Consider the following 19,536-nt stretch of genomic DNA (forward strand, 5'->3'; position numbering starts at 1 on the left):
TTGGATGAAAACTGGGAGGCTTGTGACTATCCCATAGACTGCCAAGTAAATTGCACTGTCAAAGTCCAGAAAGTATGAAAGACATCGTCAGAATTATCTGCCATCAGTGGTTCAACTGTAACGTTATGAATCGACGAGATTGGTTTTGTGTCTATGTGGAACACAGAATAGTCCTGTTACTTTAAGAAGTTATTCCTAATATCAGCTTGTTAGGTGAATAAGACAACTGTCCACACAATCTGTATCTTCCATTCGAACCTCTTCCACCACCATGAGCAAGACCAAAGAGCTGTCAAAGGATGTCAGAGACAAGATTGTAGATCTGCACAAGGCTTGAATGGGCTGCAAGGGCATCAGCAAGAAGCTTGGATGGATGGATGTGTCATGTACTGTTAAATCTTGGATGAGAACCTGCTTCCTTCAGCCAGAACACTGAAGATGGGTCATGGATGGGTCTTCCAGCATAACAATGACCCGAAACATCCCGCCAAGGCAACAAAAGAGTGGCTCAAGAAAAAGCACATTAAGGTCATGGAGTGGCCTAGCCAGTGTCCAGACCTCAATCCTGTAGAAAATCTGTGGAGAGAGCTGAAACGTTGAGTTGCCAAACGACCCAAGAAACCAGTCAAGAAACCTTAAGGATTTAGAGAGGATCTGTAAAGAGGAGTAGTTCATGAAATTAAGTAAATTAAGTATTTAATTGTTTACATTTCTGAAACAATATGTTGAACACTAAAGTTGGAGCCTTCCTAAAAAACAGTCTAAACAGAGAGTTTGTTGGCCAACAGGTGGAAAGGTATATCTGATTATAATGTGAGGAAAAGCATTTTCTGGTTCTTATCACAGAAGGATTTGGTTCACTTGTAGGCCTACACTGTCCCTATCAAATATAAAATATGTATGATAAACTAAACCAGTACATCACATTAAAATACCTTAACATTAATATATCTTAACATTGCCTTATGGAGGGATAAGTTAAAATGCTGACTCAATTTACCCCAAAGCATTTGGCTCAATTTGCCCCATAGTTGCCAAACAATAACTGGGAGTAAATAAATAAATAAAATCCTCAACACAATAACTTAATGTTACAATGTGGTTGTAAAACTACAATGAATATGTGGTGTGCTTTGAGTTTGTGTTTACATCATTTTACAGCCCCTTCAAGTGGCCGGAGGGAGGCGTATCCAAGCATCTCCTCTCACTCTCACTAGGAGGAGGAGAAGCCAGACATTGCCCTTAACACGCTCGCGGAGTAACTGAACTGTCGCGCGGGAAACAAAGGCTCGGCTGCTGTGAAGTCAAGTTAACAGTCTCGCGCTCCATCCTGAAGCCATGTGAGAGTCTGCTGCTGCTGCAAAGGGACGCTAGAGCACATTCACCGTAGGGTTGAGCGCCGCTCCCCGGGAAACAGAGACCACACGTCCCCGCCAAGAGCTGTATTTGCAATCCGCGAGAGTCACCGAATCAATGCCCATCATTAGAAAGTAGTAGCCCAGTCATATTGATCGCCTGCGTCGTTTACGCCTCCGAGCGGGGGTTTGTTTTCTTCTGAGCGGGCGCGAGAGAAACATTCGCTATCAAAAGGAAACGGTCTGACTACTGAGTAAGTATTCATTTCAGAACAATTGTTATTTTCATGCGGGCTTTATTGTCTTTCGTTTCCTGACATCTCTGTTTTGTTATGCTGTATGCTTGGCATTGCGATGGCGCTTTAAATCGTCTGAATGTCTCGAATGCATTTCAACAACCGATTGCTATGTAACAATGCGATATAAGTTACATTTTCCTTTTTGCAGGGAGTACAGATGGGTTAATAGGCCATGTAAAGGTTATGTCTTTCATCATGTGTTTACATAAATTGCACCATTATTATCTCCTTGTAATGGCCCAATAACACGCTGGTGCGTTTTGCAGCGCATCCCCGTCGTACGTGCTCTGGGAGAACTACATATAGTAGGCTAATACTGATGAAAATGGGTGGGATGATCCAATATGGCCGTTTGGATATGTTTATCTAGCAGCATATGGTGTAAAATATTTTCGTACTTTGCATTTTGGCCATTTAACCGTTCAAATGTGAAATAATTTCCCCGCGCGTGGAATCAAATACGCTTCACGTATGACAGGATTCTGACGCGTTTTATTCTGTCAAATCTTCTCCACACCCACCGCGTCCATGCTGCGTTCGTTGAAACACCTGGAAATGCTTCATTTTCGACCATTTATTTTGTATTATACATATAATGTAAAATAGTTAATCTTTAATAGTTGTGAAATGTGTCGTTTTGTGTGGAGAATAACAAGACGCACACGAAGGGGGAATGTGACGGTGATGTCAACCATGGAACATGTCCAATGCTAAAGCTTTGTCAGTCAGGTTTACGCTCCTATGAACATTTGAGGCACTAGGTCATTTGACCCACCAAAGCAGGCTGATGGGGGGAAAAATCAATGAAGTTCTTCTGAAATTAGGGTTGGTGCTCTAGCAGTTACAGTGCATTATTATGAGTTTTGCAAATATTATAGCCTACTGAGTAGCTATGACAAGAGTTCACAAAGAAAAAACCTGAAAATCTTTGGAAGGATTTCTTAATTTAGTTTTAGAATAAGAAAATTAGAAGCCCTTGGGCATTTCTTATTGGTGTTTAAAATAGTTTCATTTATAATTAATACAAGGACTGTGGTTAAAAATACTTTAAATGTCTTCCACATGTTAAAGATGTTTAAGATGTTAGAGGAATTAAAGGATCCCTTGCTACAAATTAAAAATACTAAGTTGGCATGCAATTAAAATTTACCCTCTCTGTTTACTAATGGTTCATTACAGATTTTGTGAACAATTTGTTGATGCATGTTTCATTTTTTATTTTTTGACCTTATAATATTTAATCAATAATTGAAAATGCCATAACTGAACCTGAACAGATTTATCTCTGGTGACATGGAGGAATTCTCCAATCATTGTGTCCGTTTAAACCCCACCACTGCAATTACGCGTTCAATCGCCAAGTACAGCCTTAATTCATTATACTTGTCTGGTGTTATGCAATTAGTTATGTGGTCACATGGGGTCTGTCACTTCATGGGTGTAGCCATCCAGCAGCAAGGACTCTTGACAGCTGCCATGATTTGACACAGTTAAAACTGAACAGCTCTGGACTTTCACTGATATTTTAACCTTTCCCTTATATGTCTGTTCCTTTCACTATCAGAACTCTAGCAGATAATAACCCATAACAGACTCTCCTCATTTACTCAAGCCTTTCCTGCTCACTCCCAGCCCTTATGAAAATATCTTTATGACTGCTACAAAACACAAGTGCACACTTAATGATTTTTTTTTCCACAAATGGCCAATTTAGAGAAGACTTTACCACAGCTAATGTCCATTTAAATATTTTGGATGAAGTGGTAATGGACTACATTTGCCTAGGGTGGAAAATCCACTTTAATTTTATGAATTGCAAGAGAGTAATTTCTAAAATCTCATCTCTGAAAACCAGAAGATTCCAGCAAGATTAACTATTGAAGTGAAACTTCTATAAAAAGGTGACCTATATTCTATAGGTTTGAACTCTGTATGTACTGTATGCAGTCATGTTCTAACAGTTTTAGGAGGTTAGTATCCTCCTTTCCTTTGATCTCCTTGGATGTTTGGGCCCTGGCTCATGGAATGTCTCAGAAAAAAGGGAGTACTTGGAACTATTGGTACTGTTAGGATGATTTGTGTTGGTTTGGGTGTTTTGGTTTCTTTCTCTTTGGCAGGTTCTGTGATTGGAGTGTGACTGGAGTGCACCTGATGGTCATTACGGCTGTTATTTAAACCTGGGCTGCGTTCAGCCCCGACAAAACGTTGCACAACGTTTTTTAAACAGAAATGGTGATGCGTTGAACATTTGAACTTTATTTGTAGTTCATACGGTTTTAATACTCTGTATTTTCTTTCTCATTTTTAGGAAAAGCACTTAATTACCATTGTTTATTTCTATACCAAATGTAATACACTTGCAATGAAGCTAAAAATATAAACAACTACATCATTATGTTGATATCCTATATTTTTACAATAAAACATACGACAAACATGTCTTCTAATATCCTCAGTTGTTGCGTATACCGAGCTGCAATGAACACATTTGTACATTATTTTCCTTGAAGCCATTGTGCGAGTTCACTTTAATACTACGTGCTTTATATACATGTTGGTGCTGATTGGACTGCAGTTCTGACACACCCATCAAACAAGAGAAAATGCATCTCAAACCCCGGTGCACGCCGTTTCCAGGAAATATGACGTTCAACACGGAAACCGTAGCAAAACGTTCTGCACCGTTTTGAACTTGAACATGCCCCTGGTGCGAGAGTTCATCAGGCAGCTTTTCTTCTGTTGGTTGAGCAGTTTTCCAGAGCCGCGCTCCAATTCTGTGGCCTTATGTTTTGTTTTGCATCCATTCACTAGCACTGACCACATTTCACTTTGTGTATCCAATCACCTGCATTTCATACTGATTGGTATTACTGATAGGCCTACTGACTTTTGTGGTTGTTTTTGGTTATATTTTGTTGTTATAAATATTATGTTTAGTTATTCCGCCGTTTTGTCTACCTTAATGTGACATCTTTGAGCCAGGTGCAACAGTACCGTCCTTTACTAGTCAAGCTGGACCTTCTCAAAATGTTCTTGTTGAAGTTTCTCATGTCTCCCTCCCACATTCCTTGCAATCAAATAGCACTTAGTATCTAACTCTGTTTGTGTTCATGACTTAGTTGGGTGGCCTTTTTTTACTCTTACAGGATAAGTTTTGATTTCTTGAACATGCATATTTTGTAAGTGTCAAATGTCCACTAATTTGTTTCTTAACCACCACCGGAAAGTTTCTAAGATTAATGTTTCTGGATTATTTTCTTAAAGTTCTCTACAGTAACATTACAAATGAACTGTTTGAACATCTGCAGTTTTCCAGTAACAAGAATCCTTTTAGATGGCATGAATTGCTTAATGTAGCAGGCTTAAAATTGAGTTATATATCCTACAAGCCATTCAAATCTACCAAGAGATGACTCTCGGGAAAGGTTTACATCACCATAAAGATGGGCCTGCTTTGTAATTTGTAATTGGAATCCAATACATAAATAGGACCTGACATTTTTGTCACCCCAAAGTTTATTCCATATACACAAAAAGAAGTGTTTGGTTGATGTCGTGGCATGTTTTTTCATACATTTGATTTTCTCTATAGAAATCTAGCAATGATTATCTATTAGCTGCTCTTTGTCACTTTTGGCATTTTAAATACTTTTTTTTTTGGCCGAAGAGTTTACCAGTGAAAAGGTCACAGCATGGCCTCAGTGTGTTGCCCAGCAGTGGACTAGAGAGGGGAAACAAGCTGTAAGATAAGTGCACCCACACTGGGGACTTCACAGATTGGATAAAGCTGGCCAGTGTTGTGTTTTTCCTGGGCTCCCAAGTGCTTTTCCAATGCTGTCAATGAGATGTGGCGAAAGGAAATGGCTGCATGGTGTTGAAACTTTTCAAAGAGTTTCTCTTCGTTCCTCCATTCCTAAACCACTGATGCAGTATTTTTACTAATTCGCAGTTTTAGAGCTAGTGAAATTTATTCCAGATTAGTTGAACAAATCCAATTAAACGCCTGGTAAGATTACATGCATGTTATTGAAAGCAAGATGATTAATAATGGTAATAATAATAATAATGTTTATTCTGAAAACTTAATGAAACAATACTAACACGCTATTTTCCTTTCATGATAATAATCAGAAGCGACCATACAATTTAATTTCAGTGAGGTCCAAAGGTGTCCATCTACTAGAGATTATACAGAAATGTTTGGTGTCAGATTATCGGTTTCTGAAAATCAGGAAATGTCAATGAATTTTTAGAGCCTGTCCTCCAACAAAAAAGACCATATAGGTCGTTTGTGCAAGCACCTTATTACGACCTATTTTTACGTTTTAAAGTTAAGCGCCCTCTAGCGAGTGTAAAAATAATGATAGTATCGTGTTGCGTCTGTCGTCATGAAATGATGTATAACGTAATTACCAATCAAAACGCACGTTTATTTAAATGCAATGTGTGGGCTTTTTACACCGATCTCACAGTATTTTCCTACATATTTTACTAGGTGGCTTATTCGTTAAAATGACCACACCTAACCCCACCCCTAAACCTAACCCTCACAGAAATCATGCTAAATTATGATTTATTGAGCATATACATTTCTGTGCACATCAGTTCCCTGTGATCAAGGTATAACACAATAATAATAATAATCTACCAACTGAGCTACTTGAAACGGAAAACCAGAGTGGAAATAAAAGAGTACAAAACATTAAAATGAAAACGACCTTTTGCAGATAGGGGCGCAATTGTAGTATATGCTCTGATGGTTCGTATTTCAGGGATTTGGACAAACGACCTATATGATCATATTGGTTGGAGGACAGGTTGAATTTTTAAATGTTGATTTTCAGATCTTGAAAAGTTATGAAAATAAAAACAGATTTAATAACCTTTAATAACTAATTTTCTATTGTTCTATAGTTTTTCTATTTCAGCATTACAAATTGATTTTTTTTTTTTGCGCAATCTTTATATTTATTATACAGTATTTTTATTTAATATTGTGGTCAAAAATGTCTAGGGAAAAACATGGGGATTCATTATATGTATACATTTTATTCCACACACGCACATATGCTTAAGCAAATGGTTATTGCTTGTTTTGTCAACTGTTATTCCTGCTGCTTATTGCTTTTGTTACCGTCCATGTTGCTCCACTTTTCATGAGTGGGCTTACTCCATGAATCATCCTCGGCATGATCTCAAGTGCTGCATTTGTGACTATCTACACTAGTGGTTTATAGACAGGTGTTAATGCAACATTGAGTGTTTTTACACCGAGTAGTGGATCTGGGGTGAGTTTGAGTTCAACAGTTATTCCATCGGTCAACAGTTAATACTTTGGTCTGAATATACAGAAGTAAATCAATGAAGCTGTTGCTTGGATTTTATCTTGCATGATCAGTTCCATTGTGAGTGATTCTTTAGTTCTAAAATCAGAGAGAGATAACATATCGACAAACATTCCCTGTGAGGGAGTGAACATGTGACTGGCTGTTGTAGGGTGGGCCATTGAGATCACCAATCAGCTGAATAACTCTCCCCTGCAGCCATTTCCAGGAGAGCAGCTCTTTTTCTGTGGACCAGTGTAGAAGCCTGCAGTAAAACAAGCTTTGACAAAAGACAACATTGTGTGGTTCAGCATGGCTATCCTCTACCCATGTTCCCATTCCATGGTTGACCTCTTTTTTTATCCTTGTGTCCCTTTTCCTTTGATAATTTTTGTAAGTTTCCTCAATCCATGCATTGTATGTTTTGCCTCCTTCTCACAGGATGCTCATCAGTGAAGCCAACAAATAACCACAAATGGAGGGTCTTGTTTAGACTGCTTGTATTGATATTTACCCTGGATTGACGTTTCTGTCATTTTGTACATGCAAAGAGGAGATTTGGTTTCTCTTTAACAGTATACCCTTATCAAAGTCCTGCAGAACTATTGGAGCAATGTTGGCTTTGAGCTGTATGTTGGAGCTCTGGAATCAATTTAGGGAGGAATGCAAAGGACTGTTAACAGTCTTGAAATGTGCATACCATTCATAACTTCTCCCTTCATCACTGTTGGACTGGTGTTTTCCACTGCTGTTAAAAAGATTTGCAATATATATAGGTTCATATCTGGAGTTTGATTTCTGAAATGAGAAAAAGATCTGCCCACTTATTTTATCGATTCTCATCCACATGTTTTCCCTTGAAGGAGAGAAGTGCAAAACACTTTTGACAGGCTATAGGCTCATATTTTACAGGAGACATAAAACAGGGTCCATCTATAATACATAGTAAAAGTGTACAAGACTAGTTTAGATTTGCATGTATAGCAGTGTACAAGGTCTTTAAAAGGAAACGAAGTGTGTGTCTAAAGATGAGACAGTGATCTGGCCATGCATTATGAAACTATAATAATACACTGAATGTTATATTTTCAGGTAAATGAAAAGTGATCCTTATTACTCCATAATTGCTGTTGTATCAACTGTTTAAACAAAAATTTAATTTCATTGCTTTTTTGCAGGATGTCGGAAGCTTTGTCACAGCAAGAGAGACTTCGGGCCATTGCTGTAAGTAAATTATTAAACTAATCATAATGTATTTATTTTAGGGCTTCCACAACTCATCAAAAGGAACTGATAAAAAAAAAAAAAAAAAAATACATTATCGATTAGTCGGGTTTGTGTGCACGGGGAGCTTCATCAGTGACATCACTTTACAGTAGTGAAACCCATTTCTTTTAGGAAAATGCATTTAAAAATCACAGCCCTGCTGTGGCAAAAGTACAAAATCCAGGTTGTAGTAAACATGGAATAATACATTTTTTTCCATATACACTATGAATAAGAGACATATTTCAAAAACATAAACAATCTTACAAACCCCAAACATTTGAACAGTATTACATATCGAAATTAAAAATGTCTCTTTTTACATGATTAATCAAAGAAATAGGCAATGGCGGTTTTTATACTGCTATATACTAATCACGCAGAACCAGAATGAGGACAGATATGGATCAGATGCACAGAAGGCCTTAATGATGTTAGTCTTATGTTATGAGGCATTATGCTCCTATAGTATGTCAGTGACTGTCTATAATGGCTAATGTATATCCAGCCATCAGCACTAAAGCACTTCTGTGTGTTTAAATATTGAAGGGGCTTAGCATGGTTTTGTGAACAGCTAGATTAGTGTTGCCTTTAACTACTCCCGTTTATCTGTCTTCTGAGAAAAGGAGACTTCCTGGATGAAAGTACATGGTCAAGATATTTACTGCAAGTTGTGCATTTCAGTTTAATGAAACTCAGGCTATTATGTTCGCACAGGAGCAGAATATGGCTGTTGGTCTGGTTTGAGTCCACTTTATGTCATTAGAAGGTTTTAGATCCAATCACTGTCTTTTATCAGATCCTCTCCTGACAGTTTTGTGGCCTGGGCGTCACCCAAATGCTGCATTATAATAATAAAAATTTAAAGCAACTGTTGGTTAATTAAGATTTGACGGATGAACTAACACCTCAATTAAACTTATTTATTGAATAATGTATTGATTGAGATAGAACTTTCCGGTGTTATGGAAGTCAGCCTCTTTGATATTTACTTCAGTCACTGTCATTATGGTTATTTACCATAGCAAGGTGTTATTTACAGCTACTGTGGAAATAAAAAAGGCTCTCTTGACTTTAGGTATTTATTCATACAGATTTTATTCAATTCTCTCCTGTAAGCTGCTGTACGAGCAGAACAATTCAATGCACTTGTTATTAAATATGTAATAAATATTATGTACATATTTTAATAAATGTAGTCAAATAAATTTGTATACAGTTATTAATTTTTGACCCAAAAAAGTACTAAATAGATACATCTGAAAAAATAATAATAAATATAATTGCGAACTTCTCTGGTAAGACAGCCTCCTGCAGCGGGTTTTTGTTGCAATGTTCCCCGGTGCTGGAGGAGGCTGTCGCAGACATCGTACAAGACTAGTTTAGATCAACCCACACCATTTAAACATCAACCCACCATCGCCTGTGAGTCCGGAGAAATTCTGGACTGGAGTGCGGAGTGTAAGCAGGAATGTTTAAAGGATCTGCCCGTCCTGATCTCAGTCCAAACCAACCTCTCCATCTGCTCCACCTCTGTGGAAAGCCCAGACTCACCGCATGTCACTCCTATTCCTCCTGAGTATCTGGCGTACCAGGGTGTGTTCAGCAAGGTTGCAGCCGCTCACATTCCACCTCACCGGCCATGGGACTGCGCTTTTGACCTGCTGCCTGGGTCCAAACTACCCAAAGGACAATTCTACCCAATGTTGATCCTGGAGAGAGCTGCTATGGAGGCGTACATTCAAGAAGCCTTACAACAGGGTTCATCCATCTGTCCACCTCACTTGCAGCATCGAGCTTCTTTGTGGCCAAGAAAGATGGGGTATGAGGCCCTGCATCAATTACCATGCACTCAAAGACCAGATGGTAAAATTTGCCTATCCCCTTCCTCTGGGTCTGGCCGCCTTGGAGGAACTACATGGTGCCAGCATCTTCAACAAGCTTGATCTAAGGAGCGCCTATAATCTCATCCGCATACGCAGGGGTGACGAATGGAAGAGTGCTTTTGTGACACCCATCAGGCACTATGAGTACCAGGTGGTGCCCTACGGGGTCTCCAACTCCCCTTCTATCTTCCAAAACTTTATGCTTGAGATCTTCAGAGACTTGCTCAACTGGTACATCCTCATCTACATTGATAATATACCCAATCTTGAAGAACGCTGTGAACATGTCACTCCAGCGACTCCGCCAACATCGCTAATGGCCCTGCTTTGTAGTCAAGGTGGATGCGTGACCCTTGCGTACTTTTCACGGAAACTATCCCCAGCGGAGCAGAACTACGACGTGGGGAATCGGGAGTTGCTGCACATCAACCTCGCCCTGGAAGTGTAGCGCCATTGGGTAGAGGGTGCCCAACATCCATTTGAGGTGATCACAGTCCACAAAAACTTGCAGTACCTCCGAGAAGCCAAGTGTCTCAACCCTAGCTAGGCCCGCTGGGCTCTTTACTTTACCCGCTTTCATTCTGTGGTCACTTACCATTTGGGGAGTAAGAATGTCAAAGCGGACGCACTTTCCTGTCTACATCAGCCTAATCCAGCCCCAGAGGAAACAAGAGTCCATCCTACCACCTTCAGTCTTCAGTGGGCACTCAACAATCAAAAACATGCTGCCACTCTCACAGAACCTGCTCCGCCGGGAGGTCCAGAAGGGAAAAGTTACTTCCCATCCACCCTGCGTCTGGCCCTTCTGGACTCTGTCCACAGCTCCTGGATCCGGGCGCCCAGGCAGCCACCAAACCCTCTCGTTCCTCCCGAACCACTGCTGTTGTTGGAAGCTTCTTCTCAGTTGCTTTAAACTCACCTGCTTGTTTGAATCTGCCTGTTTGCCTCCTTGACCAGTTGTGACATATAGACACATAAACATAGACACATAGAAATGAAAAACACACAATTGAATTACTAAATCTTTAACTAACACTTTAATTTAATTGAAAATATAACAATTCAAAATACTAATGAATCTGAATACAACTATAATAATATTTTTGACAGTCAACACAGATTGTCAATAGTATCCAATAATAATGCATTTTTACCTTATCTTTAACTAAATCAGTTTTGCCAACTGAGATTTGAACAGAGGCTATTTGATATTTTGAAATTGGAAGTTCAGATTCTTTTAACAGAGTTTAATATTTTGTCTTTCAGGAGAAGAGAAAGAGAGAGGCTGAGATTGAGAACAAAAGAAGACAACTTGAGGATGACCGGAGACAACTCCAGCATCTCAAGGTACCGTGACATATGTGATGGAGAGACCGTAAAGTTGTCTTACTGTGTTCTTATTGTTTTTGGTTCATAATATTCACGACAGGGTTTGCTTCTATGTATTTCCTGATCTAGCTGAGTAGGTGTGGCAATAAGAGGTGAAAACTAAGCTAATTTATGGAAATGTTTGTGCAAATATGTTGATTTATCTGTCCTCTTTTAAATGGAATTAACTGCATTTATCTACTCAACTCTTGTTCCTAATTTTCATGTATAAATCATATTGTGAGACAAGAGTTTATTTTATAAAACATGTTATGTTCAAATTAGTAAGAAGTGGGAAAAATGTGTATTTAATATGGCCGTCACTAGTAGTAAACTTGTGAGGTGGTCGGGAAGAGCTTGTGAAAGAGATTATTGTGGTTCTGTGTATGAATAAAAAACTCAGTTATACAGTTATAGTTTCAGACTGTTTTTATAAATAAACTTTGTTTTAAGCTTAAACATATTTATTTGCACATTTTGCACATCTGCTCGAAATAAACTCCCTTTTTGGACACCCACGGTGCTCCCGTGATTTTGATCCTCCTTGTGACTACAGAATAACAGTTAATACTGTATGTTCCCTATATGTTTTGAAAAGCTAAGAGGTAAAGAGTCCGAGTGCTGTGGCGTCTCTTCCTTATGTAATTTACTGTCTGTCTGGCCCTACACTACACAAATTTCTTTTTAAAGCCCTAGTGTTGAAATTCACAATGTGAGAATGATTTTTCTGAATTTGGAAGCTGCTGAATGGAGTGGGGGAAGTTTTAGCAGCAGTTTCCCGTTTTAGGGGACAAGGGGAAAAAATCTGTATCCTCCCTTTAAGTTCTGCTTTGTTATGGAAAGTCAGGCCATCTTGCAAATGTTTTGTATTAAAAAGCTCAGGTACAATCATGTGTTTTCAGTGTTTTAACAAATATTATTATTATTATTATTTAATAAATAAATAATAATATATATAGCAATATAATAACATTAAACACAGGAGCTATAAAGTGTATTAATGTAACCGTTCTGACTTTTCTTAACAGATTGGAATCTAACTTTTCACAGATATGCTCATGCATATTTAATGGTCATAATTAAATATTTATAACAATAAAATATAATTTCAGTATTTGTCAGCAGCCAAACAGTCAGGAGGTTTATATGTAAATCATTCATTAATGAACTATATATTTGGAATATCTCATTCTTTTTTAATATATCTGAATAACTGCACACATTATTACCACAGTTATTTTCATAATTCAGCCAAAATATGAAAATTGTTAAATTTATGCAAATCCTAAAGATCCCAAGTCTGCTGCAGAGAATCCATGGTCAAAAATAGCTTGCCTGCGTGCCTATCCTCATCTCCCAAGTATCCGGCATAGTGATTGTGTCCCTTTTGTTATCTGTCACAACGTGATACTTTTTGTTTGTTAGTTTTATACCTGGGATTTTGCTCAATAGGGAACAATGGAGCAGGCCTTAGTTTCCTACAGAGTGAGACTCAGATCCTTTGTCCTCCCCTCTGTGCTGGTATTGTATTGTGTGTGCATGTGGATGGGTGTGAACATGTGGTGATGTCAGCACATCTGTCACCATGCCAGAATTTGGGGTCACAAAGCCAAAACAGAGGGAGTGGGCTGAGAAATGAGAAAGAGAGCAGGAGATGGTCATTTTGGATTTGTGTTGAACGTGGACACTTAAGTCACAAAATATTATACAAAAGGAAGTAACTTGTTGCTAATTGTGTGTGAATGATTACGTCTGATTCTGACCCAGTTTCATAGGAACAGGGAGTATGTAAGAAAGCAAAATTCAAGATCTCACGTTAAAGATTCTTTCTTTCCATTTGGTCATTTCAGACTAAAAATGTGACAGTGCTTTTTCAATAAATGACTCTTTTTGACATTCTGCGAATCAATTTCTTTCTTGTAATGATGGGATTTTTTGTCGATTCTGTAATATATTTGAGTTATTTTTCCCTTAAAAATACTAATTGCGCACACACTTTGTTAGCAAGGAAAGAAATTTCTTGATTATAATAGTAATTAAACTATTAACAGTGGACTTGCTATAGAGAGCACTGGGACTTTTCCTGCTTGAAGAGAAGTTTTTTTTTTTTGTTCCAACATCCTCAGACTGGCCCATTTACAATTCAGCGATGGATCCTGGGCTGCTTGTGTGGCTTACTATTATCGAATGCATCTGCTGTCTTCATCTTTCTCTCTCTCACTCTTTTTTTTAACCATACTCTAGTCTAGCAGATGGGGTCTCTTGTTTGTCCATTGACCTTCTTCATGATTTGTTATTTATGTGGACTTCACCTCACCTTTCCTCTCCTCATTTAATCCCAACTGTTTTTTTTTCTTCTCTAGAGACTTGTCTGAATGAATCTTTTAGACATCAGCCTTACAGAGCTCAGACACCAATGTCTATACAGTAGAATCTTTAAGAATGAAAGAAGGAAAAAAGACATAAACTCTGAAATCAACCATTTTTAATAATAGAAATTAGTGACCTAATACATTTTATTTATGCATTTGTTAATTCATTCATTCTTTCTTAATTAATTAATTTATTTATTTAGTCTCAAATTATGTCATCACCTACAACTGAGAATCTTTAAGCAAGTTTTCATCTCTTTATGGAACAACAGGTGTTATCAAGAGCTGTGTGATGTTTCTCTTCTGTCTTGTCTTATCATGGGTCTTCGGTTCACTGTTTGATGTTCAGCAGATGTTTGTTTTTTATCAGTTGCAGGTTCAACAGCCTCTTCTGTCTCTGCTGCACTAGAATAGAAACAGCACAGTTGACAGCAGCAGTAGTTTGTAGTGTGCTAAACTAGTTTGTGTGTTTTGTTTACATTTTTAAATTGGTCTCATAACGTGACAATTTTGATTTAAATGGGTTATGGACCCTTTTTCAGTTACTAAACGTTATGATGGTTTTTTTTATGGACGGAGCTTAGGTGGAGGCTAAACGATTTACTACCCTGACTACTTCACCAACGCTAGCTAGCAGGTTTTAACAGACTGGAGTAAATTAGATTTTATCTGAATATGTAATGTCTTTGTTATTTGAAAATGTTAACTGGAAGGAACCAGATTTGTCGACTCATATATAATCACTCACTGGATGGACGATCTGACAGGAGTGGTCTGACAAATAGAAACTGAGGGCATATAAATCTTTAGATGCATATAACTAAGGACTAACAGTAGCGACTGTTAGCAAATGCAACTACTTGAACACACATTACATGGGCCTTCACTGCTCCCTCTCTCTACAATTGCACTAGAAATTGAGACGACACAAGCGGTTTCCTTTATTTTGGTTTGTTTCTGGTTGTTAGTTAACTTTTTCCCAAATTTCTTGTTAGGTGGGCATGCAGGAGAAATCTTTAGATTCGTAACCAAATCATAATCCATAAAAGACAACAGTTATTTAAGCTTAACTGATATTGTGTGCTGCAAATGCGATTTTTTTTTATGATTGTTTCTGTCCAGTCTGCTCATTTTATTACATTTAACCACAGCTGTCATTGTTTTTTTTTTTGGCAATGGCAGCGGGTATGTGATAAAATTTCTAATTGGAGTGTCTACACTGTTGATTCTGACACTCAGAGATGACATTTTATGATCCTAATGTAGCTGACTCTGTGCTGGTTTGTATTGGCCGCCCCCAGTTATTCCTCTGTTTTGCCTCCAGCTAATGATGTGCCAAAATTGTGTCATCGGCACTAAAAATGTCTATTCAGTAAAAAAGTTGGTCATTCTTTGTTTTAGACTTTGTAGGGAGGTCTTCATTTTTTATCATATGACTGGTGACTGGATGCAATGGGTTGAAATTCCAAATGACTCTAAAGTTATCCAGGATGCCTTGCATTGCCAATTGCACAGTCCAGTGCCATCTCTAGTGCCACCTATGCTTGCAGCCGTAATGTCTTGAATCTCTGTGCCAGAAACAGATGTCAGAATTCTGTTCAGACAGAACTGGTTCATTCTGATCCTGCCAATCCAACCGGTCTGTTTCTTAACAACATGGACTAGAAGCTCTGGCAGGAAGTCCTATTTGAGCAGACGCCTGTCAAAATCTTTCACTCTCCAGAAATGTGCACAGTGTGCATTAGCTGCCATGGAGAATGCCCTTAAGTGCAAAACTAATGGACAGCTAATGGTCATGTGCTGCATAAACCGTAATGGTGCAGATTTGTTTACGTCAGCGCAATGAATCAGACTGACATGATCTAATTTTTCAAGAGCTCATTTTGTCAGTATCATGCAATTAGGGACCATGATATAACAGTTATAAACTTTTACTCAGCAATAATGCATTACATTGATCAAAAGTTACATTAAAGACATTTATAATGTTCCAAATTTTCTGTTTCAAATAAATGCTGTTCTTTTGAACTTTCAAGTCACCAAAAGGAAAAAAAAAAACTATTTTTTCAACAAACAAAAAAATGAGCAGCATCTTAGAATGATTTTTGAAGGATCATGCGACACTGAAGAGACTGGAGTAATGGCTGCTGAAAATTCATCTTTGTAATCACGAATAAATCACAATTTTAAATATATTTAAATGTAAAAACATTATTCTAAATTATAATACAATTTGACAATATAACTGTATAGTATTTGCAAGATGATTATGATGTTAGCTGCTTTTGTGAACTCCTCTAAAAAGAAATCTCTAAGCCATATGGCCTGTTTTGACAGTCAAAGGCACTGAGAGAGCGATGGCTGTTGGACGGAGCGCCATCCAGTGGAGAGGACGAGGCACAGAAACAACTACATGAGGATGAAGCCAAGACCAAACTGCTGGAGCAGACCATCCTCAGGTTAAGACTAGTCATTCATTTTATACCTTCCTTAGTCCCATACATTGCTCATGTTCACTTACCTTTTTCATTAACAGACTAGAACAGGAGATCGATGAGCTTGAGAATGGCGTGCCTTTGGATAAAGGAGAAAATGTAAGCTATGAACTCTGCTCAGTGTGATTTTTAAGTATATTTTGCAATAATAATATTTTTTTCTCTCGCATGTCTTCTCTACTAGTCACCTGATGGTCCAATGAAAGGTGAGTGTGAGAATATGCTGTATATTTTAATATTTGAGATCTCCATCCTCTCTGTTTTCACAAGCTATAGAAATATAACAAAAAGGATTGACTTGTTATCAGTTTGTTTTTGCAATTATGGTTTCTGTGTAACTTCACTGTTGTCATTTGAAAATGAGTCTCTTTCTCTGTCCCCAGCAGTTGAGAATGGCATACAGCAGCCCAGCCCCAACGCAGATCAAAATAGCAAGAAACCGATCACAGGCATCGAGGCCAAACTGCAGTGCACCAACCCTGATGTAGCCATTGAGAATGCCAGCGCAGATCATCCCGTCACCATGGTGTTCATGGGCTACAAGAATGTAGAGGAAGAGGCTGAGACCAAGAAGTCACTGGGCATAGAGGAGACGGTGAAAGCTGAATTTGTGGTCATTGAGGACGGCGAGTGCAAAGGCGGAAACGAAGGGGCCAAAGAGGACCAGGCCCCACCCAACGGCAGCGCCTCCAGCCCTGACAAATCTCAGGACGAGGCCAAGAAGGAGCCATCGAAAGAAGAAGGTGACTCAAAAGAAAAGCAGCCTTGCAAGTGCTGCACAGTCATGTGAGGGCGACCGCTCACCCTGAAGTTTAGACTCTGACGGAAAACTGACCCTTGACCATAACACAACAATGAACGAGTATACCCCGTATACTTATAATTAACTTTGGTTGTCTAGTATGTATTCCTTTTTTTTTAATTAATATTTTTCTATATTTCTGTCTTGACATTTATATATCTATATATATACATATATTTTCATTATGTAATCTTATGAAGTCCAGTATTTTGCTTGTTGAAGAACAGAAAAATGAGGACCACAACAGACTCCACTTTAGACAACAACATGGTTAAAAGAACACTTTTGTGGCCCTCATCCTTATTTTGTTTTAAGAAAAATAACATGAACATCTCAATATATAAGAAATAGCTATTTATCTCCAATATACATTAGTGTTTCTAAAATATTACTTTATAAATGAGAAGAAATGACTGTATTGATATTATAATATTATGCTTTTAATATATGTTTTGAGCCTTTTGTTTATTTACATTTTTTTGTTGCCAAATCATCTCAGACCACTGTGAACACTGGTACATGGAGACGGAGTGTCGTCTTTGTCCACAATCATAAATTCTGCTTTACACCTCATAGTAGGTCAATATGTTTGTAAATATGATGCAATTATTTGTTCATGACTGTTCATGCTATGATAGTATACATGTTATAATGTTTCGTTAAAATAGGCTGCTGTAATTACTCCAGATCCCAGTCATAACCACAGGAGATATCTGTTTGAACAGTAAACCATTTTTTACAAGATTTTACCCATTTTAAACCCTTTTAAATCTCTTTTCTACATGAATGATAACATTGTTAGATAATATAACTAATCAATATTCATTTAAAAAAAATTGAGTAACATTGTAATGCCTCATATTACACGTAGCCCATATTATTAAAAACATTCTTACAGTATGCAAAATATATCTTTATATCAATTAGAAGAAAAAAAGAATTGTGTGAAACTGAAACTGGTTTTGGTGTTAAATGGGTTGCTGTAAGTTGGTAATGCCCTCAATTAAACAAGAGTCCAATATCCATGTTTCAGTGTTCAGGCAGTTCATTCACAATGATGAATCATTCACTAGTGTTAATTCAAAGTAAACCGTCTGGGGTCTAAAACATTTTTCTCATTCTGAGACCACAGCTTTGTAAGTGTAGTTCTGCCGTCTTTCTGATATTACAGTTGAATGAATTATTTCATTTTGTGTAAGACAGTATGTGTTGTGGATATCAAATAATGTCATGAGTTATAGGTGCTTTATTGGTATGGCCAATGCCTGTTATGGTCCAAGTGTAAAAATCAGGAGCAATGACAATAAACAAATGTTTGTTTACAGTTATGCATCGGTAATTCTTTGGTAATTAGATTTTTACGCACATGCAGTCTGACACAGTTACAGATGGCAGCCATTTGGAAAATGAATTGTTTTCATTTCCCTAGTGACAAAATGTTAGCATACTGCATGTTTGATGAAGATATTGTCTATTCTAGAGAAAGAGTTTCTGGAAATTCATCTAGTTCAAATATTTACTTTGCCATTACTGTTATTGTTTCCGCTGTAATAACTTCAAGATCGATATGCACTTCAATTCATGATTGCAGAGTAATCAACAGACTGATATATCCTTTAAAAAATAAAAATAAAACATATTTTTCACCCATGTGATCCTCAAAAAAACGTTCTAGTGTGTGAAGGTTGCCATCTTCAGGCTGAAGTTTAATTTGGTTACCTTGTGAAGCAGCAGTTTGTAGACTAAAGTGAAGCTACTCTTGACTACTGTCATGTTATATTCAGAACTGGTGTCGGGGGAACAACCGGAACGTTGTCCTGGGCCCTGTGATGAGTGGGACCCTTTGTGGTCCTCTATGGGATAGGCTACTTATTGGCCCTGAAGAAGGGGAGGCCCACCCATTAAACCTTTTCCCAGGCACATAAATTTGAGTGACAATGCTGATTGTATTAGCATTCCACAAAGATGGTATGATCAAAGATTTTGACCAGAATACAGGTGGTAACAATATGATGAATTTAGGTAAATTAGGCAATCTTTTGTAATTAATTTCAATGACAAAATGGTGTATGTTAAAGTGACAGCTTGCCCCAAAATCATTTACAAAATCTGTGTTGTTCCAATTTAGGCGTTGTACATGTTCTAAGCTTTATTTCTTCTGTAAACACAAGGGTTTTGTTTGTTTCTTTTTCTGTAGAATGTTGGTTACCAAACCAATCACTGACTTTTATGTAGACCAAACACTGATGTGATTCTCAGAGTATCTCCTGCTTTACTCAGAAGGAAAACTGTAATTTTTTTTGGGCGAAACCCCTTTAATTCACACTAATCCATACTGTAAAACAATTAAATTTGCTGTAAGTGGTTAA

The 19,536-nt window shown here is 37.8% G+C and overlaps 1 protein-coding gene across 2 annotated transcripts; it reads left to right on the forward strand.

Moving 5' to 3' along the window:
* The first annotated feature begins 1,190 nt into the window (after positions 1-1,190).
* LOC128029081 (paralemmin-1-like) lies at positions 1,191-18,495 on the forward strand. 2 transcript variants are annotated; one of them, XM_052616567.1, is made up of 7 exons: positions 1,191-1,609; positions 8,157-8,202; positions 11,397-11,477; positions 16,208-16,329; positions 16,407-16,464; positions 16,550-16,571; positions 16,749-18,495. In XM_052616567.1, exons 2-7 carry the CDS (start codon positions 8,158-8,160, stop codon positions 17,153-17,155), a joined length of 735 nt encoding a protein of 244 aa, XP_052472527.1. In that variant the 5' UTR covers positions 1,191-1,609; position 8,157; the 3' UTR covers positions 17,156-18,495. The 2 variants fall into 2 exon arrangements, with proteins under 2 accessions (XP_052472527.1, XP_052472535.1); XM_052616575.1 differs by having other exon boundaries at positions 16,752-18,495.
* Positions 18,496-19,536: the final 1,041 nt, after the last annotated feature.

The sequence above is a fragment of the Carassius gibelio genome, chromosome A2 (genome assembly GCF_023724105.1).
Source record: "Carassius gibelio isolate Cgi1373 ecotype wild population from Czech Republic chromosome A2, carGib1.2-hapl.c, whole genome shotgun sequence".
NCBI classification, from domain to species: Eukaryota; Metazoa; Chordata; class Actinopteri; order Cypriniformes; family Cyprinidae; genus Carassius; species Carassius gibelio.

Excerpts from the sequence above, each read along its gene's own strand:
- LOC128029081 (XM_052616567.1), top strand. The coding sequence starts at position 8,158 with ATGTCGGAAGCTTTGTCACAGCAAGAGAGACTTCGGGCCATTGCT. Across the intron at positions 11,478-16,207 it reads GACAACTCCAGCATCTCAAG|TCAAAGGCACTGAGAGAGCG; the intron begins GTACCGTGACAT and ends CTGTTTTGACAG. Across the intron at positions 16,330-16,406 it reads CTGGAGCAGACCATCCTCAG|ACTAGAACAGGAGATCGATG; the intron begins GTTAAGACTAGT and ends TTTCATTAACAG.